General features: G+C 37.6%; 1 protein-coding gene across 1 annotated transcript in view; it reads right to left on the bottom strand.

Moving 5' to 3' along the window:
- The window catches only part of DNAH7 (dynein axonemal heavy chain 7), a 330,709-nt gene that overhangs the window by 230,583 nt on the left and 76,669 nt on the right, over nucleotides 1–23,457 (bottom strand). The window contains exons 14-16 of the mRNA XM_032755099.2: nucleotides 22,558–22,636; nucleotides 10,271–10,495; nucleotides 7,976–8,122 (exon numbers count right to left, since the gene is read on the bottom strand). Coding sequence (XP_032610990.2) covers nucleotides 7,976–8,122; nucleotides 10,271–10,495; nucleotides 22,558–22,636 — 451 coding nt within the window. The remainder of the gene's footprint in view (nucleotides 1–7,975; nucleotides 8,123–10,270; nucleotides 10,496–22,557; nucleotides 22,637–23,457) is intronic.

The raw sequence follows: 23,457 nt of genomic DNA, 5'->3' as shown, positions 1-23,457 counted from the left end.
ATAGAAAAGACATCTCAGAGAAATAACTATTTAAATGAATAAAATATACTATAAAATGCTAACACTCAGAGTTGAGAGAGAGCGCTGAAATACCACAGTCACAGATGCTTCTGTAAAGAAAATGAAGCTCGAGTTCAGTCTTGAACACACCCCTCTTGGTTTAGTTGTGAAATATGTGAGGACATGGACAGTTGGGAAGAGAACTGAAAAGTGTTCATTAGCTAAATACATTGGTTATGAGGTTACTTAAAATTTCAGTGGCCTCAGTTTTTAAAAAATATTTGTGGGTACACAGAAGTAGGTGTATATACTTACAGTGTACATGAGATAGTTTGATAGAGGTATACAATGCCTAATAATCACATGTTAAATGGGGTATCCATCCCCTCAAACATTTATCTTTCGTGTTATAAACAATCCAATTATACACTTTTGGTTTTTTGTTTTTGAGACATAGTCTCACTCTGTCACCCTGACTAGAGTGCAGTGGCAAGATCTTGGTTCACTGCAGCCTCGACTTCGTGGGCTCAAATTATCCTCCCACCTCAGCCTCCCAAGTAGCTGGGGCTGTAGGCACGTGCCACCATGCCTGGCTAATTTTTGTAATGGTCTCACCATGTTGCTCAGGCTGGTCTCAAATTCCTTGGCTCAAGTGATCTGCCTGCCTTGGCCTCCCAAAGTGCTGGGATTAGAGGTGTAAGCCACTGTGCCTGGCCCTGTTTTGGTTATTTTTAAATGTGCAATTAAATTATTATTGACAAATACTAGATCTTATTTATTCTTACTATTTTTTGTACTCACTCAACATTCCCACTTACCCCCTACCCCACCACTACCCTTCCCAGCTTTTGGTAACCATCCTTCTACTCTGTATCTCCATGAGTTCAATTGTTTTACTTTTTAGCTCACACAAGTTAAGTGGGAACATGCAAAGTTTGTCTTTCTGTGCCTGACTTATTTCACTTAATATAATGACTTCCAGGTCCATTAATGTTGTTGCAAATGACAGAATCTCGTTGTTATGGCTGAACCGTACTCCATTGTGTACAGATACCACGTTTTCTTTTATCCATTCATCTCTTGTTGCACACTTAGGCTTCCAAATCTTGGCTACTGTGAACAGTGCTGCAACAATCATGGGAGTGCAGATATCTCTTTGATATCTTGATTTCCTTTCTTTGTGGTATATACTTAGCAGCGGGATTGCTGGATGATATGGTAGCTCTAGTTTTAGTTTTTTAAGGAAGCTGCAAACTGTTCTCCATAGCGGTTGTACTAACTTACCTTCCCACCAACAGTGTGTGAGAGTTTCCTTTTCTCTACATCTTTGACAGCAGTTATTGACTGTTTTTTGAATAAAAGCCATTTTAACTGAAGTGCGATGGTATCTCATTGTAGTTTTGATTTGCATGTCTCTGATGATCAATGATGTTGAGCACCTTTCCAAATGTCTATTTGCCATTTGTAAGTCTTCTTTTGTGAAATGTCTCTTCAGATCTTTTGCCTATTTTAAATTCAGGCTATTAGAGATTTTCCAACAGAGTTGTATGATCTCCTTATGTATTCCAGTTATTAATCCCTCACCAGATGAGTAGTTTGCAAATATTTTCTCCCACGCTCTGGGTTGTCTTTTCATGTTGTTGATTGTTTCCTTTGTTGTGCAGAAGTTTTTAACTGGATGTGATCCCATTTGTCCACTTTTGCTTTGTTTGCCTGTGCTTGTGGGGTATTACTCAAGAAATTTTTGCCCAGTCCAAATTCCTGGAGAGTTCCTCCAATGTTTCCTTGTAGTACTTTCATAGTTTGAGGTCTTAGATTGAAGTCTTTAATCCATTTTGATTTGATTTTTTATATGGTGAGAGACAGGGGTCTAGTTTCATTCTTCTGTATATGAATATCCAGTTTTCCCAGTACCATTTGTTGAAGACATTGTCTTTTTCCCAAAGTATGCTCTTGGCATTTTTCTCTAAAATGAGTTTACTGTAGATTTATGAATTTGTTTCTGCGCTCTCCATTCTGTTCTATTGGTCTATGCGTCTGTTTTTCAGCAAACCATGCTGTTTTGGTTACTAATGCTCTGAATTCTAATTTGAAACTAGGTAGTGTGATTCCACCAGTTTTGTTCTTTTTGCTCAAGATAGCTTTGGCTATTCTAAGTTTTTTGTAGTTCCATAAAAATTGTAGAACTGTGGGGATGGGCAGGAGACAAAAAAAATTTAGGATTGTTTTTTCTATTTCTGTGAGGAATCTCATTGGCATTTTGATACGGATTAAATTGAATGTGAAGATTGCTTTGGGTAGTATGAACATTTTAACAATATTGATTCTTCAAATCCATGAACATGGAATATACGTTTTTATGTGTCACCTTCAATTTCTTTCATCAATGTTTTATACTTTTCATTGTAGAGATCTGTGGCTTCTTTGGCTAAATTAATTCTTAGGTATTTAATTTTGAGACTATTGTAAATGGGATTACTTTCTTGATTTTTCAGATTGTCCACCTTTGGCATACATAAATGCCACTGATTTTTGTATGTCAATTTTGTATCCTGTAACTTTACTGAATTTATCAGTTCTAATAGTTTTTTTTTTTTTTTTTTTTTTTTGGAGGAGTCTTTATGTTTTTCCAACTACAAGATCATATTGGCTGGGCGCGGTGGCTCATGCCTGTAATCCCAACACCTTGGGAGGCCGAGGCAGGCGGATCACGAGGTCAGGAGTTCGAGACCAGCCTAGCCAACATGGTAACACCCCATTTCTACTAAAAATACAAAAAAAAAAGTTACCCAGGCATGGTGGCATGCACCTGTAGTCCTAGCTACTAGAGAGGCTGAGGCAGAAGAATCAGTTGAACTCATGAGGCAGAGGTTGCAGTGAGCAGAGGTCACGCCACTGCACTCCAGCCTGGATGACAGAGTGAGACTCCGTCTCAAAAAAAAAAAAATAATAAAAGATCAAATCATCTACAAACAAGGAAAATATGACTTCTTCCTTTTCAGTTTGGATGCCCTTTATTTCTTTCTCTCATTGGACTGCTGTAGCTAGAACTTCGAGCACTATGTTGACTCACAGTGGTGAAAGTGGGCATCCTTGATGTGTTCCAGATTTTAAATAAAAGGCTTTCAGTTTTTCCCCATTCAGTATGATACTAGCTGTGGGTCTGTCTCTTATGGCTTTTATTACGTCGAGGTATGTTCCTTCAATAGCCAGTTTTATGAGGGTTTTCATCATGAAGTGATGTTGAATTTTATTAAATGCTTTTTCAGCACCAATTGAAATGATCATATTATTTTTGTCCTTCATTCTCTTTATATGATGCATCAAATTGATTGATATGTTTATGTTGAACCATCCTTACATCCCAGGGATAAATTACACTTGATCATGATGAATGATGTTTTTAATGCATTGTTGAATTCAGTTTGCCAGTATTTTGTTGAGGATTTTTGCCTCAATGTTCATTAGGGATATTGGCCTAAAGTTTTCTTTTTTTGATGTGTCTTTGTCTAGTTTTGGTATCAAGGTAATACTAACCTCCTAGAATAAATCTGGAAGTATTCTCTCCTCCTATATTTTTCAGAATAGTTTGAGTAGGATTGGCATTAGTTCTTTTGTAAATGTTGGCTAGAATTTAGCAGTGAAGCCATTGGGTCCTGGGTTTTTCTTTACTGGGAGATTTTTTATTATGCATTCAATCTGGTTACTTGTTGGTCTGTTCAGGTTTTGGATTGCTGTATGGTTCAATCCTGGTACTTTGTGTGTATCTAGGAATTTAAGCATTTCCTCTAGATTTTCCTATTTATTGGCATACAGTTGCTCACAGTAGCCACTATTGATCCTTAGAACTTCTACAGAATTAGTTGTAATGTCTCCTTTTTCATTTCTGATTTTACTCATTTGGGTCTTCTCTTTTTTCTTAGGTAGTCTAGTTAAAGGTCTATCAATTTTATTTTTTAAAAAACCAACTTTTCATATCATTAATTTTTATTGTTTTCTTCATTGTAATTTTTTAATTTCTGCTCTGATGTTTATTATTTCTTTTCTCTACTGATTTTGAGTTTGGTTTACTCTTGCTTTTCCAGTTCCTTAAGGTGCATAATTAGTTTTGTTTTTTTTTGTTTTGTTTTGTTTTTTTGGTGTAGGCACTTATAGCTATAAATTTCCCCCTTAGCACTGCTTTCAATAGATACCACATGTTTTGGTATGTTGTGTTTCCATTATCATTTGCTTCAAGAAATTTTTCAATTTCCTCTTAATTTTTTCATTGACCCCACTGCTCATTCAGGAGCATATTACTTAATTCCTATGTGTTTGTATAGTTTCCGAAATTCTTCTTATTAATTTCTAATTTTATTCCACTGTGGTCAGAGAAGATGCTTGATATCATTTCCTTTTTTTTAGTGTTCTTGTTTTGTGACCTAACATATGGTCTATCCTTGAGGATTATCCATATGCTGAGGAGAAGAATTCGCATTCTGCAGCTGTTGGAAGAAATGTTCTGTAAATATTTATTATGTTCATTTGGTCTACAGCATAGATTAAATCTGATGTTTCTTTGTTGGTTTTCTGTCAGGGACATCTGTCCAGTGCCAAAAGTGAGGTGTTTAAGTGTCCAGCTATTATTGTATTGAGGTCTGTTTCTCTCTTTAGCTCTAATATTATTTGCTTTATATATCTGGGCATTCCAGTGTTTGTTGCATATAAATTGTAATTGTCATATCCTCTTGCTGAATTGACCCTTGTATCATATAATGACTTTGTGTCTTCTCACAGTTTTTGCCTTGAAGTCTATTTTGCCTGATACAAGCATAGCTACCCCTGGTAATTTTTTGTTCCCATTGGCATGGAATATATTTTTTCAACCTTTTATTTTCAGTCTACATGTGACTTTATAGGTAAAGTGTGTTTCTTGAAGGCAACAGACCACTGGGTCTTGCTTTTTTTAAAAAAAAATCCATTTATTCATGCTATATCTTTTGATTAGAGAAGTTGGTCCATTTACATTCAATATTATTATTGATCAGTAAGGAGTTACTTCTGCCATTTTGTTTTACGTTTTCTGGTTGTTTTGTGGGCTTCTCTTGCTTTCCTTCCTTCCTGTCTTCCTTTTAGTGAAGGTGATTTTCTCTGGTGGTATGTTTTAATTTCTTGCTTTTCATTTTTTGTGTATCTGTTGTATATAGTTTTTATGTTAAATTACCGTGAAGCTTGAAAATAATATCTTAGAATCCATGATTTTAAACTGAAGACAACACTGAGTGCATAAACAAGCAAAAAGAAAACTAATTAAAAAATCTACACTTTGACTTCATCCTCCTGCTTTTTAACTTTTTTTGTTTCTCTTTATATCTTTTCGTACTGTTTATACCTTGAAAAGTAGTTGTATTTATTATTTTTGATGGGCTCATCGTTTAGTCTTTCTACTTAAGACACACGTAGTTTACATACCACAATTAAACTGCATTATAACAGTCTGTTTTTCTGTGTGCTTATTATTACCAGTGAGTTTTGTGCCTTCAGATGATTTGTTATTGCTCATCCTGTTTTTTCAGATTTGAAAACTATGGCATTTCCTGTAGGATAGGTCTGGTGTTGATGAAATCTCTCAGCTTTTGTCTGGGAAAGTCTCTCTTGCTAGTTCATGTTTGAAGGATATTTTCATGAAATATACTATTCTAGGGTACAAGTTTTTTCTTTCAGCACTTTAAATATGTCATGCCATTATCCTGGCCTGTAAGGTTCCCACTGAAAAGCCTGTAGTCAGACGTGTTGGAGCTCCATTGTGTGCTATTTGTTTCTTTTCTCTTGCTGCTTTTAGGTTTCTTTATTTTTGACCTTTGGAAGTTTGATTATTAAACGCCTTGAGGTTGTCTTCTTTGGGTTAAATTTGCTTGGTGTTCTATAACCTTGTACTTGAATATTGGCATCTTTCTCCAGGTTTGGTGCTCTATTCTACTAAGCTTGAACCCAAACCACAAGACAAAATCCTTCCCACCCTTCCCTCCTCTTTCCACAAGTAGAAGAGCCTCTCCTGCTGCTGCCACCACTGGCCCATGGGCAGTTCTGCCAAGCCACTGTCAATGTTCATTTAAGGCCCAAGCACTCTTCAGTCAGCTTGTGGTGAATACTGCCAGGCCTGGGACTCACCCTTCAGGGCAGTGGGCTCCCCTCTGGCCTATGGCAGGTCCAGAAATACTGTCTAAGAGCCTAGGCCTGGACTTGGAGGCCCCAAGGTCCCACTTGGTTCTCTATCCCAGTGTGGCTGAGATGGTACCCAAAGCCAGCATGTATCAGAGTCTTACCTAAGGCCTATAGCATACTACCTGGATATCACTATTGGTTATTCAGGGCCTAAGGGCTCTTTAGCCAGCAGGTGATGAATCCTGCCAGGATTGTGTCCTTCCCTTCAAGGCAGTGGGTTCTCTTCCAGCCCAGGGTATGTCTACATATGTCATCTGGGAGATAAGGCCTGAAATGGGGGCCTCACAACCCTGCATGTTGCCCTGCCCTACTGTGGCTGAGCTAGTATCCAAGATGCAAGACAAAGCTGTCTTTTCTCTTCTCCCTACTCTCCTCAGGCAGAAGGAAGGAGTCACCTTCACTGGTGTGAGCTACACTGCTTGGGGTTGGGAGAGGCATGGCATAAGCACTTCCTCAGCCACCATGCATGGTGTCTCTTAGGTCATATGTTAACCCAGTTCACCAGGTCTAAGCCCAGGACAGCATTAGGGCTTGCATAAGAATTGCAGTCCTTGTAACCTAGACTGTCTTTTAAATTCCAGAGCACTTTAGCCTACAGTGGCACGGCCTGCTGAGAAATTCAAGTTCTGACCACTGGGATGGGTGCTTCCCTGCTGGCTATGTCTGGTCCAAATGGTCTCTGTGTGGGTAGGTGCCAGCTGAGGTCAGAACAGTTTTGCTCTCTGCTGCAACAGGGCAGCACTAAGTTCAATGCAAAGTCCCCCAGTCACTAAGCTGTCCCTCCCTGACGTGTACAGATTCTCTCTCTGCACCACATGGGTGCTACTGGGGAATGGGGAGGGGTAACATCAGCGTTTCAAGACTGTTTTTCCTGTTTTTCAATGCTTTTTTCAGTGATATGAAGTTAAAACCAGGTAATGCGATTGCTCACCTGATTTTTGGTTCTTATGAAGGTGCTTTTTTGTGTGCAGATAATTGTTAAAACTTGGTTTCCTGTGGGTGGTGGGGGGAGCAATCAGTGGAGGCTTCTATTCAGCCATCTTGTTCCACCTCAGTGGCCTTGTTTTAAAATAACCACAGAGTTTTTATTTTCTCCACGTGTGTTGACATATTTGTGATTATTATAAAACAATTACCTGAACTGGTAAGATATTAAGATCTTTCAGTGTAAGAAAAATGATAGAGCATCATAGTTAATCGTATGTTTTCATTCTCCTTTTCATATAAAATACAATTAAACTCTGTAAATATCTTATGTGGCAAAGGGTATGGCTCTTTTTCCTCCAGCTTCCTCTAATGAAAAAGCTGATTTCTGAAACAGTAGTATTGGGAACAAAATTGCTTGGTGAGAGAAAATAATGGACCTTATTTTAAAACACGACCACTAAATCTAAGCTGTCCTCTATGAAGGTAGAAGAACTAAACAGTAACCAGGTACTATCATTTGCCTGCTTCTGCTCAAAACTATGGACTCCCAACTATCATAGCAGAACTATGATACAAATAATTAAATGATGCAAAGTTTAAAAAGAAGACTGAGATATAACTCTGTCTTTAACATAGAAAATAATGTATCACTACCAATAGAAAACAGCAATACTGCTACTCCGTGAAGCATGTCTATAAAATCTATTTGTGTCATTCTATTACCCTCTAATTAAATGTGGTTACTATTTTATTTGAATCTATTTCTTAAAGGTGAATAACTAAAACGAATTCAATGCTTTTTCAATTGAACTAATTCATCTTTTTAAGAATTTTTGAATTATACCTTATCTGCAGCTAAATCCAACTTTCCATTCAGTATTTGAGCCTTTTTTAGGTACCGCTGAACATCCTGAAGATCTCCAAATGAATAAAATTCTTCTGATTGTTTAGCATAACTCTCCAATTCCTCCACAAACCGTTCACACCGTAACTAATAAAAACAATTGTTGTTAATATTCTTAAAAGTTAAAACCCTTTGGTGTCAAAAAATTTTAACATTGTAGGAGTTATCAGAATTATTATTATATTTTGTCACTGGTAAAACATAAAAGGATGATCTGGAAAATGACTGAGATCTAAAATATGCAGAATTGTAAAATTTTAAATTAATGGATTTAGATTCCTCTAACTCACAGATTAGAAAAAGTCAACTCTGTATTATCTATGTAAGTTCTAGCTAATAAAATGAATAAAAATGTTAGACAATGGTGATCTTTAATATGCTGAAGAATTTATGCAAACAAATAATTTATCAGCATTTGAAAAATCTCTTAATAATCAAGAATGGGACTAAAAGAAAATTTCAATTTTTACCTATGCTATTTTTATGAACAACAGAAAAAAACGGAATTTCTTTAATTGTGCTCTGATATCATTTCCATCAGCAATACTAAAGCAAGATATTCCAAGGTTATTTTTCTTGTCCCATGGGCTCTCTTCACAAGAAACATGTAAGGTAAATAAATCCAGATTTAAACACTTAAAAACCATATTGTTCTAATATAAGACAGGTCTGTATGTTTTAAGTAAAAAAGCCTTATTACATAATTGGTATTGGTAAGGCATTCCAAATTAAATGGCTCTAAAAAAAAGCTCAATAAAATCTTCAAAAAATTTAGGTTATTCAAAAATAGATTTTCTATTTTATAGATTATCTAGGCTGATTTCTGTCCTCTTTTCTCTAGTTTCCTGGCAAACTTATTGCTCTAGCCCAGTAGGGGCGGGAAAATGAGAGGAAAAGTTCATCAACAGTGTGTGTAGTTTGTGGAACAGCATACTTTAAAGCATAGCATAAATAATTCTGGGCCACTTAGCAATTTTCCAAGAGTCTATTATATTGAAACTTAAACATCTAATATTTACTACTCAAGATGTTTTCTGCAGTTTTTTAAAAAATTTGATATAGCCTTAATGTAAAACAAAAATACAAACTACAGTTTAAAATGAGTAGTCTTTTTAAGCCTATGAATTATTCTCCAAACAACATATTTTTCCAATTAACTATATTTGCTATAAGTGTAATAGAAAGAGCATGGCTTGCTGTTAAAGGACATCTGTACTGGCTGACCTAGAACAAGTCTCTTAATCTTTGGAAAACTTACTCTTCCATCTGTAAAATGAGACTGTAAATATTAAGTCATTTACTAAGACAGTAGCTATGGAATGCTCAGAGAATTTCAGTGTGTCAGTCACTGTGCTGGGAAGTGGATATAAATGGAGAAAGGTAACAATGAAACAGCCCTGCTCTCAAGGAGCTGATGATCCCATCAGGAGGCAGACTTACAAATACTAACATAATGATCAGATAATTGTCCAGTGGAGATGTGGTCAAAGTGAGAGCACAGGAAAGAACAAGCAGCACTGAGGTCTGCTGAGAGGGCTTCTCTGAAAAATGAATAGAGTGTGCTAGACAAACAGGCACATGTGGGGCGGGGGTGTGCTCAGAGTGATGGGGAGAATGTGCAGGAGACAAGAAGCATAAGAGAGCAGACACCTAGAAGTTGACAGCGTTACTGAAAAGTCACGAGTGAGGAGTGGGGAGAAGTAGGCAATGAGGCTGGACAATGAAATGGGCAAATCATAAATCATCTTATATGGAATACTGTCCCCTCCCCCCCAAGAAAAAAGCTGGAGTTATTGAATGTTAGTGACGATTCTGGGCACAATGCTCAGGAGAGTGAGCAATTATGAGGTACGAAAGCACATTTCATCAAGGGAGCTTTGATATTCAAACAATTTTTAAAAACTGAAAATAGTACTATAAATTATGTAAGATAAATACTATTTTTATTAACTATCATCTGTGCACAACCTATTCCATTTTTTTCACATTACCTGGAAAAATCAAGAAATGACTGCATATTGATCAATATACTACTGACTCTTTAATCATCCAATAAGCATTATAAAAGATCCAATATATTACTGTCTCCCACTAACATTTATAGTGAGATTATAACATTATAGTATGAGAAAGCTAAAAAAGTATGCACTCAAATAAAATAATTGACAATGCTACATAAAAAGATAAAAATAAAACATTTCCAGAAAATGAAAATAAAATATCTAAGATGCCAACCTTTAGACCTTCTTGATATTGTTCTATTTTCTCTTTAATGATTTTCCTGTGTTCTTCAAAAATTTCTCCCATCCTTCCATACCACTGGAAAACACTATTATTTAGCCTAATGTCTGCTGGAGAAAAGTTGACATACTCGATGAGGAAGGCGAGGCAGTTTTTGGAATCCACTAATCTCTTTTCTAGTTCAATCATATCAGTTACCTCCACTTTCTGAATGTAAGCCTGTGGGAAAACAAAAATTATAGGTGACATTTTAACGAACAGCTCGTGTCACAAAACAGCCTGCGGAAATACGTTGCATAACTACGCACAGACTTATTAGAAGTCAACACTTTTGATTCAAAATCAGGGACTACAGCATAGTTTCCTTCTCATCCCTCCCAAACATCTCACTAAAATGACAACAACAAAAAAAGAAAGAAAATGCTTAACAACACGTGGAAAACAAGGGAGGAGTGCTGTGCATTCACAGAAGATAGATATGAACCAGACACTATCTGAGTGACGACTTACTCTTTCAGAATAACATTTTATGAGCACCTACTATGGGCCTGACACTGTGCCAGGTGCTGGTAATACAGTGTGACGAAAGACAGACATGGGCTCTGCCCTCCCTGAGTTTGCAGTCTAGCTGGGGAGTCTGTTTTTACCCAAATAACCACCAGAACAAATGTAAAACTTCAAGCTTGCAACAGAGACAACTGCTGCACAGGCACGCTGCTCAGAGCATATCATAAGGATGCGAAGTAGTGAGAGGTAGAGGGTAGTTCCCATATCTTGGAGAAGCACAAATACAAGGAAATGAGGGAATGAAACAAGTGGAGAGGGCTGCATGTGGAGGGAACATGGGCCCAGTGGCAAGAAGGAGCAAGGGTAAGGGGCTGAGGGGCCAGCAGCGCTGCAGCAGAGTGGTAGGGCAGCAGACAGATGGCTTTGTTTCATTTATCCCAGGACCGAATACTCAAGGACAACTGTTAGTTCCAGTCCCCCTGGTACCAATACTTCTGGACTACCATTCAAGGTAATAGGAGCTCCTTTGTGTCATGGAATGAAATTCTTGTTTTATGGGTATTGGGCATGTGGGAATGTGATAACCTAAACATGGATGCACTTTCACTTTACTCTGAATTCCATTTTTTCCTCTTTCCCTGAAGTGCTTTGACCTATAAAGTATTTTTTTGTTTGTTTGTGTTTTGAGATGGAGTCTCACTCTGTCACCCAGGCTGGAGTGCAGTGGTGCCATCTTGGCTGACTGCAACCTCAGCCTCCCCTGTTCAAGCGATTCTCCTGCCTCAGCCTCCCAAGTAGCTGGGATTCAGGCATGTGCTAGGTTGTTTTTTGTTTGTTTGCTTGCTTGTTTGTTTTGTATTTTTAGTAGAGATGGGGTTTCACCATGTTGGACAGGCTGATCTTGAACTCCTAATCTCAGGTGATTCGCCCACCTCAGCCTCCCCAAATGCTGGAATTACAGGCATGACCCACCATGGCTGACCCTTCCTTTGTATTTTTAAGAAAATATTAAAAATCGGCTGGGCGTGGTGGCTCGTGCCTGTAACCCTAGCCTTTTGCGAGGTCTAGGCAGGCAGATCACCTGAGGTCAGGAGTTCAAAACATGGTGAAACCCCGTCTCTACTAAAAATACAAAAATAATTGGCCGGGTGTGGTGGCGGGCCCCAGTAATCCAGCTACTTAGGAGGCTGAGGCAGGCGAATTGCTTGAACCCAGGAGGCAGTGGTTGCATTGAGCCGAGATCACATCACTGCACTCCAGCCTGGGTGACAGAATGAGACTCTGTCTCAAGAAAGAAGGGTAAGGGGAAGGGAAGAAAGAAAGGGAGAAGGAAGGAAATAATGAAGACCTAACAATGTTTTTGAAGGAGAAAGTTGCTTAGAAATTGTTCATTGATGTATTATTCTAATTAGACTAAATGTTTTCATGTTGTAAATCCAAACCAACAGGATGCAAACCATGGTGATTTCTACAAGTAACAAAATGTCTAACTGAAAATATATTTTTGATAATTTAGTTAATCAGCTGTGTAGTCAAATGACTGGATTTTTATTTCCCCTTACCGATAATAAAGGACTGATTTCTGTACTGAATAAGTTCACCAGCTGTTTTGCCCTTGTGGTAATAATCTTTTTTAAAATATAGAAATATTTGAAATATCAGGCAATAAATCCTATTTGCTAATTCTGTCAAAGGTTGTTATGCATAGTAGAAATTCACAATAAATAATCCCCAAATTCCTAAATATTTCCAGTAATAGCTAGGAGGATAAATAAATGATACTCTCCATATTCAATATTCATTTTTCCAAAGGAATTTTCCTTTAATGAACAGGAATTTACAGTTTAACTCTCCAACTACATTTATAATCATTCATAACCAAAGAATCACTTGATGTCCAACAATAATTAATATAGAATATAAAAATATTCTAAAAAGAATACGTATAAGCATATATGTATATTTTACACACAGTCACATATGAAGGACCTCAGTCCAAGTACAAATACTTTTAAAAGGACAGAACTCCCTTAGAGACTGATATGCAAAAATTGGTTCTAATGATTTTAACAAATTTTCATTTAAGTGAATAATTTTTAAAAATACATATGTAATCACTGTAACTTTTTTATAATTTCCTGCGTATAGAAAGTTTTGAATGATTTTTACGTTTTGCTGGGCGCACTTAAATATTTTAAAATCAAGATCGAGGCAGAGAAAGATGGCTGAATAGAAGCCTCCACTGATCATTCTCCCCATAGAAATACCAACTTTAACAACCATCTAAACCTAAAAGCACCTTCATGAAAAGCAAACATCAAGTAGATGATCACAGTACCTGGTATTAACTTCATATCACTGAAAGAGGCACTGAAGAGGGTAGGAAAGATAGTCTTGAATTGTGGATGCCATCCCTCCCCCAGCCCCTAGCCCCCAGCATCAGCTGCGAGGCACTGAGAATCTGTGTTCTCAGGGAGGGAGAGTGGGACTGTGTGTTGGAACTCGGTGCTGCCAACATGGGCAGACCTCAGCCAATGCCCATGGAGGGACCACTTAGATCAGCCCTAGCCAGAGGGAAATCACCCATTCCAGACGTTACAACCTGAGTTTTGGCAAACCTTGCCACCATGGGCTAAAGTGTTCTGAGGCCCTAAACAACTTGAAAGGCAGTCTAGGCCACAAGAACTGCAACTCCCAGGCAAATTTTAGTGCTGTGTGGGGTCACAGCCAGTGGGCTTGGGGAGCACATGACCTAGTGATATACCAGCTAAAGAAGTGGTTGTGCCATCCTTCCCCCAACCCCAGGCAGCACAGCTCACTGCTCCAAAGGAGACCCCTTCATTCCACTTGAGGAGAGGAAGAGAAAAGAGTAAAGAGGACTTTGCAACTTGGATACCAGCTCCGCCACAGTAGGATAGGGCACTGGGTAGAGTCATGAGGCCCCCATCCCAGGCCCTATCTCCTGGAAGACATTTCTAGACACACATGGGCATGGGCCAGAAGAAAACCCCCTGGCCTGAAGGGAGGGATGCAGTCCTGGCAAAATTCATCACCTGCTGACTAAAGAGCCCTTGGGCACTGAATAATCAGGAGCAGTAGCCAGTTAGGAAACATCCTGGGCTTTGGATGAGAGTCTGAGATGTCCTGGCTTCAGGTGTGATCTGGCACATTCACAACTGTAGTGGCTACCAGGAGAGACTCCTTCTGCCTAAGAAAAGCGAGAGAAGAGTAAAGAGGACTCTGTCTTTCAGTTTAGATACCTCGGCCTTGCAGCTCGGCCATAGTGTGGTAGTGTATGAAGTGGGATCTTGGGGTCCCCAATTCCAGGCCTTGGCTGTTAGAAGGAATTTCTGGACTTATCTTGGGCCAAAGGGGAGCCCACTTTTGTGAAAGTGGGTCCTAGGTTTAGCAACATGCACCACAACCTGATAGAAGAGCCCTTGGGCCTTAAGTGAACATTAGCTGTGGCCTGGCAATACTCCCCAAGGACCTGTGGTGGTGGTGGACATAAGAGTCTCCTCTACTTATCAAAAGGGGAGGGAAGAGTGGGAAGGACTGTGTCTTGTGGTCTGATGCCAGTTCAGCTGCAACAGAGTAGAATACCAAGTAGATTCCTAAGGTTTCCCACTCCAGGCCCTGGCTCCCAGGCAGCATCTCAGGGACACTCGGGGCTGGGGGAACTCACCGACTTGAAGGGAAGAACACATGCCTGGATGGCTTCACCATCTGCTAATTGTAGAGCCCTAGGGCCTTGAATAAACACAGGCAGTAGCAAGGCAGAGGTTACCATGGGCCTTAAATGAGAACCAGTGTTGTGCTGGCTTCAGTTCTGACCAAGCACAGTCCCAGTGGTGATGGTCACAAGGGTGTTTGTGTCACCCCTCCCCCAGTTCCAGGCAGCTTAGCAGACAGACAGAGACAGACGACAGAGAGAGAGAGAGAGAGAGAGACTCTCTAATTATTTGGGAGAAATTAAGGGAAGAGAATGAGTCTCTGCCTGGTAATCAAGACAAGTCTTCCAGATTTTATCCAAGACCCCCAAGGCAGTACCTCTACAAAGCTATGAGATCCACAGTGTTACTGGGCTTGGGGTATCCCTCAATGCTGATACAGAAGAAGTGACCAAATACTTAGATCACAACATTCAAGTCCCTTCAAATACCTGGAAAGTCTTCTCAAGAAGGATGGGTACAAACAAGCCCAGAATGCTAAGAGAACAATACCTAACTCTTCAACGCCCAGACACCAATGAACATCCACAAGCATCAAGACCGTCCAAGAAAACATAACCTCATCAAACAACCTAAATAAGGCACCAAAGAGATAAACCCAAAGAGATAGAGATATGTGACATTTCAGACAGACAATTCAAAATAGCTGTTTCCAGGAAACTCTTTGAAATTCAAGATAACACCAAGAAGGAATTCAGAATCTCATCATATAAACTTAACAAAGAATTTGAAATAATTAAAAAGAATCAAGAAGAAATTCTGGGGTTGAAAATGCAATTGACATACAGAAGAATGCATCAGACTCTTAATAGCAGAGTTCATCAAACAGAAGAAAGAATTAGTGAGCTTGAAGATAGGCTATTTAAAAATACACAGAGGAGACAAAAGAAAAAAGGATAAAAAAGAATGAAGTACACCTATAGGATCTGGAAAATAGCCTCAAAAGGGCAAATCTAAGAGTTATTGGCCATAAAGAAGAGGTAGAGAGAGAGAGATAGGTAGAACCTTATTCAAAAGGATAACAAAATTTTCCAAACCTAGAGAAAAATATCAATATTTCGGTACAAGAAGGTTATAGAACACCAAGCAGATTTAACCCAACAAAGACTACCTCAAAGTATTTAATAATCAAACTCCTAAAGGTCAAAAATAAAGAAAGGATCCTAAAAACAGCAAGAGAAAATAAACAACCCACAATGGAGCTCAAACACGTCTGACTGCAGACTTTTCAGTGATAACCTCACCAGCCAGCAAAGAGTGGCATGACATATTTAAAGTGCTGAAGGAAAAATAACTTGTACCCTAGAATAGTAAATCTGGTGAAAATATCCTTCAAACATGAAGGGGAAAGACAAACTTTCCCAGACAAACAAAAGCTGAGGGATTTCATCAACACCAGACCTGTCCTACAAGGAATATTAAAGGGAGTTCTTCAATCTAAAAGCAAAGGACAATAATAAACAATAATAAATCATCTGAAGGTACAAAACTCATCAATTACGGTAAACAGAAAAACACAGACTATTATAACACTGTAATTGCGGTGGGTAAACTATATATATATATATGTTAAGTAGAATGCAGAAAGATGAACTGATAAAAAATAACTATAACTTTTCCAGACAGATAGTATAATAAGATATAAGCAGAAACAACAAAATGTTAAAAAGCAGGGGGACAGACAGTCAAAACATAGATTTTTAAATTAATTTTCTTTTTGCTTGCTTGTTTATGCAATCAGTGTTATCAACAATTTAAAATAATAAATTATAAGATATTATTTGCAAAATTTATGGTAACCTCAAATCAAAAAACATACAACAAACATACAGAAAATGAAAAGCAGGAAGCTAAAACATACCACCAAAGAAAATCACCTTCACTAAAAGGAAGACAAAAAGGAGAAAAAGAAGGAAGAGAAGACTGCAAAACAACCAGAAAACAAGTGACAAAATGGCAGGAGTATATCCTTACTTATCAATCAAAATTATCAATAACAATAACATCAAATGTAAACGGACTAAACTCTCCGATCAAAAGACATAGCCTTGCTGAACGGATAATAAAACAAGACCCAGTGATCTTTCACCTAAAAGAAACACACTTCACCTACAAAGACACACATAGCCTGACAATAAAGAGATGGAAAAAGATATTCCATGCCAATGAAAACCAAAAGAGACCCGGAGTAGCTACACTTATATCAGAAAAAGGAGATTTCAAGATAAAAGCTATTAAAAGAGACAAAGAAGGTCATTGTATAATGATATAGCGGCCGATTCAGCCAGAGGATATAATAATTGAAGATATATAGGCACCCAACACTGGAGCACCAGGTATATTAAGCAAATATTATTAGAGCTAAACAGAGAGATAGACCTCAATACAATAATAACTGGAGACTTAAATACCCCATTTCAACATTCATACAATACATGTCATACAAAAAAAGATCGTATGTCATATGTCATACAAAAAAAGATCATTCATACAAAATAATAAAAAAAGAATCATCAGATTTAATCTGCACTATAGACCAAACAGACCTAATAGATATTTACAGAACATTTCATCCAATGGCTGCAAAATACACATCCTTCTCTGCAGCACATGGATCATTCTCAAGGATAGACCATATATTAGATGCCAAAACAAATCTTAAAACATTCAAAAAATTGAAATAATATCAAGCATAGTCTCTGACCACAATGGAATAAAACAAGAAATCAGTAACAAAAGGAATTCTGGAAACTACACAAACACATGGAAATAATATGCTCCTGAATGATCAGTGAGTCAATGAAGAAATTAAGAAGGAAATTGAAAAAATTTCTTGGAGGGAGTGATAATGGAAACACAACATACCAAAACCTATGGGATACAGCAAAAGCAGCACAAAAAGGGAATTTTATAGATACAAGTGGCTAAATCAAAAAGTAGAAAAACTTCAAATAAACAACCCTCTGATTTAAATAATTCTAAAAGCAAGCGCAAATCAAACCCAAAATTAGTATAAGAAAATAAATAATAAACATCAGAGCAGAAATAAATGAAATTGAAATAAAGGAACGAATACCAAAAAATGAAAAGTTGGTTTTATGAAAAGCTAAACAACATTGACATACCTTTAGCCAGACTAAGAAAAAAAGAGAGAAGACTCAAATAAATAAAATCAGAGATGAAAAAGAAGACATGACAATCAAAACTACAGAAATTCAGAGTATCATTAGAGGCTACTACAGACAACTATATCCCAATAAATTGGAAAACCTAGAAGAAATGGACAAATTCCTAGACACATACAAACTACCAAGATTGAACCACAAAGAAATACAAAACCTTAACAGACCAGCAGGTAACAAGATCAAGTAACAAGATCAAATCCATAATAAAAAGTGTCCCAACAAGGAAAAGCCCACAACCTGGTGGCTTTACTGCTGAATTCTACCAAACCTTCCTACTCAAACTAATACCCAAAAAAAAAAAAAAAAAAAAAACAAAAAAAAAAAACTAGAGGAGGGGTGATATGGTTTGGCTGTGTCCCCACCCAAATCTCATCTTGAATTGTAGTTCCCATAATCGCCATGTGTCATGGGAGGTAACTGAATTACGGAGGCAGTTATCCTCAGGCTGTTCTGGTGATAGTCAGTTCTCAGGAGATCTGATGGTTTTATAAGGGGCTTTTCCACCATGCTTCATTCATTCTTTGCCTTCCTGCTGCCATGTGAAGAAGGACATGTTTGCTTTCCCTTCTGCCATGATTGTAAGTTTTCTGAGGTCTCCCCAGCCTTGCAGAACTGTGAGTCAATTAAACCTCTTTCCTTTATAAATCATCCAGTCTCAGGTATTTCTTCATATCAGCATGAGAACAGACTAATGCAAGGAGGAAATACTTTCAAGCTCATTCTATGAGGCCAGTATTACCATGACACCAAAACTAGACAAAGATGCATCAAAAAAGAGAAAACTTTAATATCTCTGATGAATATTGATGCAAAAGTCCTCAACAAAATACTAGCAGACTGAATTCAACCACACATTAAAAAGGTCATTCATCAGGACTAGGTGGGATTTATCCCAGGGATGCAAGGATGATCCAACATATGTAAATTAATGTGATACATCATATCAACAGAATGAAGGACAAAATTCGTATGACCATTTTGATTGATGCTAAAAAAGCATTTTATAAAATTCAACGTTGCTTTATGATAAAAAAAAACCCTCAAAAATTGTGCACAGGAGGACACAATAAAAACCACAGGACAGACTCACAGCTAGTATCATACTGAATGGGGAAAAACTGAAAGCCTTTCCTCTAAAATCTGGAACACACCAAGGATGCCAATCTTCACCACTGTGATTCAACATAGTACTGGAAGTCCTAGCTAGAGCAATCAGATAAGAGAAAGAAATAAAAGTCTTCCAAATTAGAAAGAAAGCAGTCAAATTATCCTTGTTTGCAGATAATATATTATATTTGAAAAATCCTAGAGACTCCACCAAAATACTATTAGAACTGATAAACAAATTCGGTAAAGTTGCAGGATACAAACTTACATACAGAAACCAGTAGCATTTACATTTATGTATGCCAAAGGTGGGACAATCTGAAAAAGAAATCAAGAAAGTAATCTCATTTACAATAGCCACAAATAAAATTAAATACCTAGGATTAACCAAAGAAGTGAAAGATCTCTATAGTGAAAATTATAACACAATGATGAAAGAAATTGAAGACACCAAAAAAAAGGAAAGATATTCCATGTTCATAAATTAGAAGAATCCAATATTGTTAAAATGTCCATACTACCCCCAAAGCAATGTCAATGTCAATGACATTCCTCAGAAATAGACAAAAAAATCTTAAAATTTATACGAAACCACAAAAACCCCAGAATAGCCAAAGCTGTCCGGAGCAAAAAGAACAAAACTGGAGGGATCACATTACCTGATTAGAAATTATACTATAGAGCTACAGTAACCAAAATAGCATGGTACTTGCAGAAAAACTGACACATAGATTATTGGAACAGAATGGAGAACACAGAAACAAATTCATAAATCTACAGTGAACTCATTTTTGAGAAAAATGCCAAGAACATACCTTGGGATAAGGGCAGTCTCTTCAATAAATGGTACTGGGCAAACTGGATATTCATATGCAGAAGAATGAAACTAGACCTCTGTCTCTCAACATATACAAAAATCAAATAAAAATGGATTAAAGACTTAAATCTAAGACCTCAAACTATGAAACTGCTATAAGGAAACATTGGAGAAACTTTCCAGGAACTTGGACTGGGCAAATATTTCTTGAGTAATACACCACAAGTACAGGCAAACAAAGCAAAATTGGACAAATGGGATCACATCCAGTTAAAAACCTGCTACATGGCAAAGGAAACGATCGACAACATGAAGAGACAACCCCGAGCATGGGAGAAAATATTTGCAAACTACCCATCTGATGAGATTAATAACTAGAACTACACTATTGCAGCACTATACAAGGAGCTCAAACAACTCTATAGAAAAATCTCTGATAATCTGATGAAAAAGTCGGCAAATTATCTGAATAGATACTTCTCAAAACAAGACATACAAATGGCAAACAGGCATGTGAAAAGGTGCTCAACATCACTGATCATCAGAGAGATGCAAATCAAAACTACAATGACATATCATTTCACTCCAGTTAAAATGGCTTTTATCCAAAAGACAGGCAATAACAAAGGCTGCTGAGAACGTGGAGAAAAGGGAACCCTCTCACACTGGTGGTGGGAATGTAAATTAGTACAACCACTACGGAGAACAGTGTGGAGGTTTCTTGAAAAACTAAAACTAAAGCTACCATATGATCCAGCAATCCCACTGCTGGTATATACCCCAAAGAAGGGAAATCAGTATATTGAAGAGATATCTGCACTCCCATGTTTGTTGCAGCACTATTCACAATACCCAAGATTTGGAAGCAATGTTAAGTATCCATCAACAGATGAATAGAAAAAGAAAATGTGGGACACAATGCAGTACTATTCAGTTATAAAAAAGAATGAGATTCTGTCATGAGCAATAACATGGATGGAACTGAAGGTCATTATGTGAAATAAGCCAGGCACAGAAAGACAAACTTTGCATGTTCACGCTTATTTGTGATAGGTAAAAATTAGAACAATTGAACTCATGGAGGTAGAGAATAGAAGGATGGTTACCAGAGGCTGTAAGGGAAGTGGGTGGATGTGGGGGATGTGGTGAAGGTTAGTGGGTGCAAAAATATATTAATATTTTGAAAGAATGAAAAAGATCTAGTATTTGATAGCATAACAAGATGACTATTGTCAATAATTTAATTGTACATTTTGAAATAGCTAAAAGTATATAATTGGATTGTTTGAAACACAAAGGATAAATGCTTGAGGTGCCAGATACCCCATTTACCCTGAGGTGATTATTACACATTATAAGCCTACATCAAAATATCTCATATTCCCCATAAATATATGCACCTGTTATGCACCCATGAAAATTAAAAATAAAACAAAATTTTAAAGGATTTTTTGAATAATAGAAAATGGAAAAATACCACAAAAACTTAATGTTATACGAATGAAAAGTAAACAAAATGAAATGGCAATTAGCTAGTTGTTAAACATTATTTTATTTGCCATTAGGTAGACTTCTGTATTAATCCATTTTGTGTTGCTATGAAGGAGTACCTGAGGCTGGGTAAATTTGTAAAGAAAATAGGTTTTTTTGGCTGACAGTTCTGCTAGCTGTTCAAGAAGCATGATGCCAGCATCTGCTTCTGGTCAGGGCCTCAGGAAGCTTTTACTCATGGCAGAAGGCAAAGGGTAATGTGACACATGGCAAGAGGGGGAGCAGAAGAGAAAGGAGGGGATGCCAGGCTCTTTTTAATCATCAGATCTCAAGAAAACTAAACTAGCAAGAAGTCACTCATTGCCATCAGGAAGGCACCAAGCCATTCATGAGGGATCCACCAAAAACCTCCTATTAGGCCCCATCTCCAACACTGGGGATCATGTTTCAACATAAGATTTGGAGGAGACAAGCATTCAAACTATATTAACTTCAAACATAGAAGTAACATGAGAAATGATGAAAGTGAGACTTACCCAATATTTTCAGTGTCACAAATTCTATGCCCAAAATATACCTCAACAAACTATCGCAGAAAAGCTTAATATAAAGAAAATACAGCTTTTATAAAAAAATGAAATGTCACTTAAGGCTTAAATATTTGTTGATAAAATAAATGAAGAGTGATTACACAGCTCAGGCTGCCCAGGACAGTGCTGGTTTGTTCCTGTTAGCATGGCAATAATTGTTGCGTGTTCTCAAAAATAACCTGATAGATAATTGCATTAATTGTTCCAATACTTCACCTCTCCAGTATGCATGCCCTGTAGGGTCCTCTCAATCAGACTTGTTTTGGTCAATGAGATGTTAGCTAATGTGACACAAACAGAGTCTTGAAAAGCACTTGTACAACTGAATTTGCTTGCATGTCTGTACCATGACATGAGAACACACCCAGACGAGCCTGCTGGGGCTTGAGGGACAAGTGGAGCCAAGTCAACCTGCTGAAGGATAGTTAGACTAGTCAACCCAACTGAGTGAGTGACCCAACAGGGTGACCCCATGGAGATCAGAAGAACCAACCAGGAGCATCTAGCCTAAATTACCAAACTGCAAACTCATGAGCTATGTATTTTGAAAGTCATTATTATTATTATTTTTTTTTTTATTTTTTATTTTTGAGACAGAGTCTTGCTGTGTTGCTAGGCTGGAGTGCAGTGGTGCAATCTCGACTCACTGCAACCTCTGCCTCCCAGGTTCAAGCGATTCTCCTGCCTCAGCCTCCCGAGTAGCTGGGACTACAGGCACACGCCACCATGCCCAGCTAATTGAAAGTCATTATTATTTTTAATCTGTCTTAACTTTTGGAGTGATTTGTTACTCTGCATTATTGTGTCAATAATTAATTGATACACACAATTATGGAGAAGCTATAAACAATACCTTCATTTCCATTAGTTCTGCTGTATTTGGAGGAGTGCTAAGAGCTTTTTCAGCTATCCTCTCAAATTCATCGCATAATCTGAAACACCAAGCAAAACCAATCTTACATATTTACAGTTAAATTTAATTCTAAAATATATTCCTGTATACTGTTTAAATATTCCATTGCATGAAAAATAAAAACTATAACTTAGCTATATGACATCTAATAATTAAAAGCAAATTTGAATACATTTACTTATTCAGTGTGCATTTGATGATCTATTATATTTTCAACTATAATATTGTGATAGTGATATATAAATGAATCAGAGAGCATAATGGCCCTCATGCAACTCACAATACAGTAAGGGAGATAGGACTGTGAACAATCATTTCCAACCTGAGCTTTAAGGGCTCTAAGAGAGATTTAGTTGAGATGGCACAAAGAAAGTAGTACAAAGGAAAGGAATGATTAACTATACTTGGAGGGATTGTTTAAAATAGGCATGTGTGCTCAGAAACTTCCAGTAATATGCAAATATTTCCTATTGATTTGGGTTGCTGCCAATATAAATCATGAACTTATCTTGGCATACAGAAAAAAAAGAGTAGCAAGAACTAAGGGAGTTCAAATGAAACGAGTAGAACAATTCTTCAGTAAAATTGGCTGAAAGGTGAAGGAGAGCGGAACAGCATGGGGATAATGGGTTAAAGTCTGGGGCTGGGAGATGTAAGAGGGCCTCCAACATATTTGTAACCTTCAGAGGGAAAATCAGTCAGGAAGGAGAGGTTCAAAATAAGGAATATAGAAGGGATAACTGAAGGAGCCGGGTTCAGAGGCATTGAAAACAATGGGGCTGAGCTCCAAGGCACAGAGAAAAACTGAATGGTGTGACAGACTCCTGCTCTCTGAGTATG

This window comes from Hylobates moloch, unplaced genomic scaffold, assembly GCF_009828535.3.
Source record: "Hylobates moloch isolate HMO894 unplaced genomic scaffold, HMol_V3 SCAFFOLD_1, whole genome shotgun sequence".
Taxonomy (NCBI): domain Eukaryota; kingdom Metazoa; phylum Chordata; class Mammalia; order Primates; family Hylobatidae; genus Hylobates; species Hylobates moloch.
The sequence above is the reverse complement of the archived record's forward strand: the minus strand, read 5'-3'. Positions and strand labels throughout refer to the sequence as shown.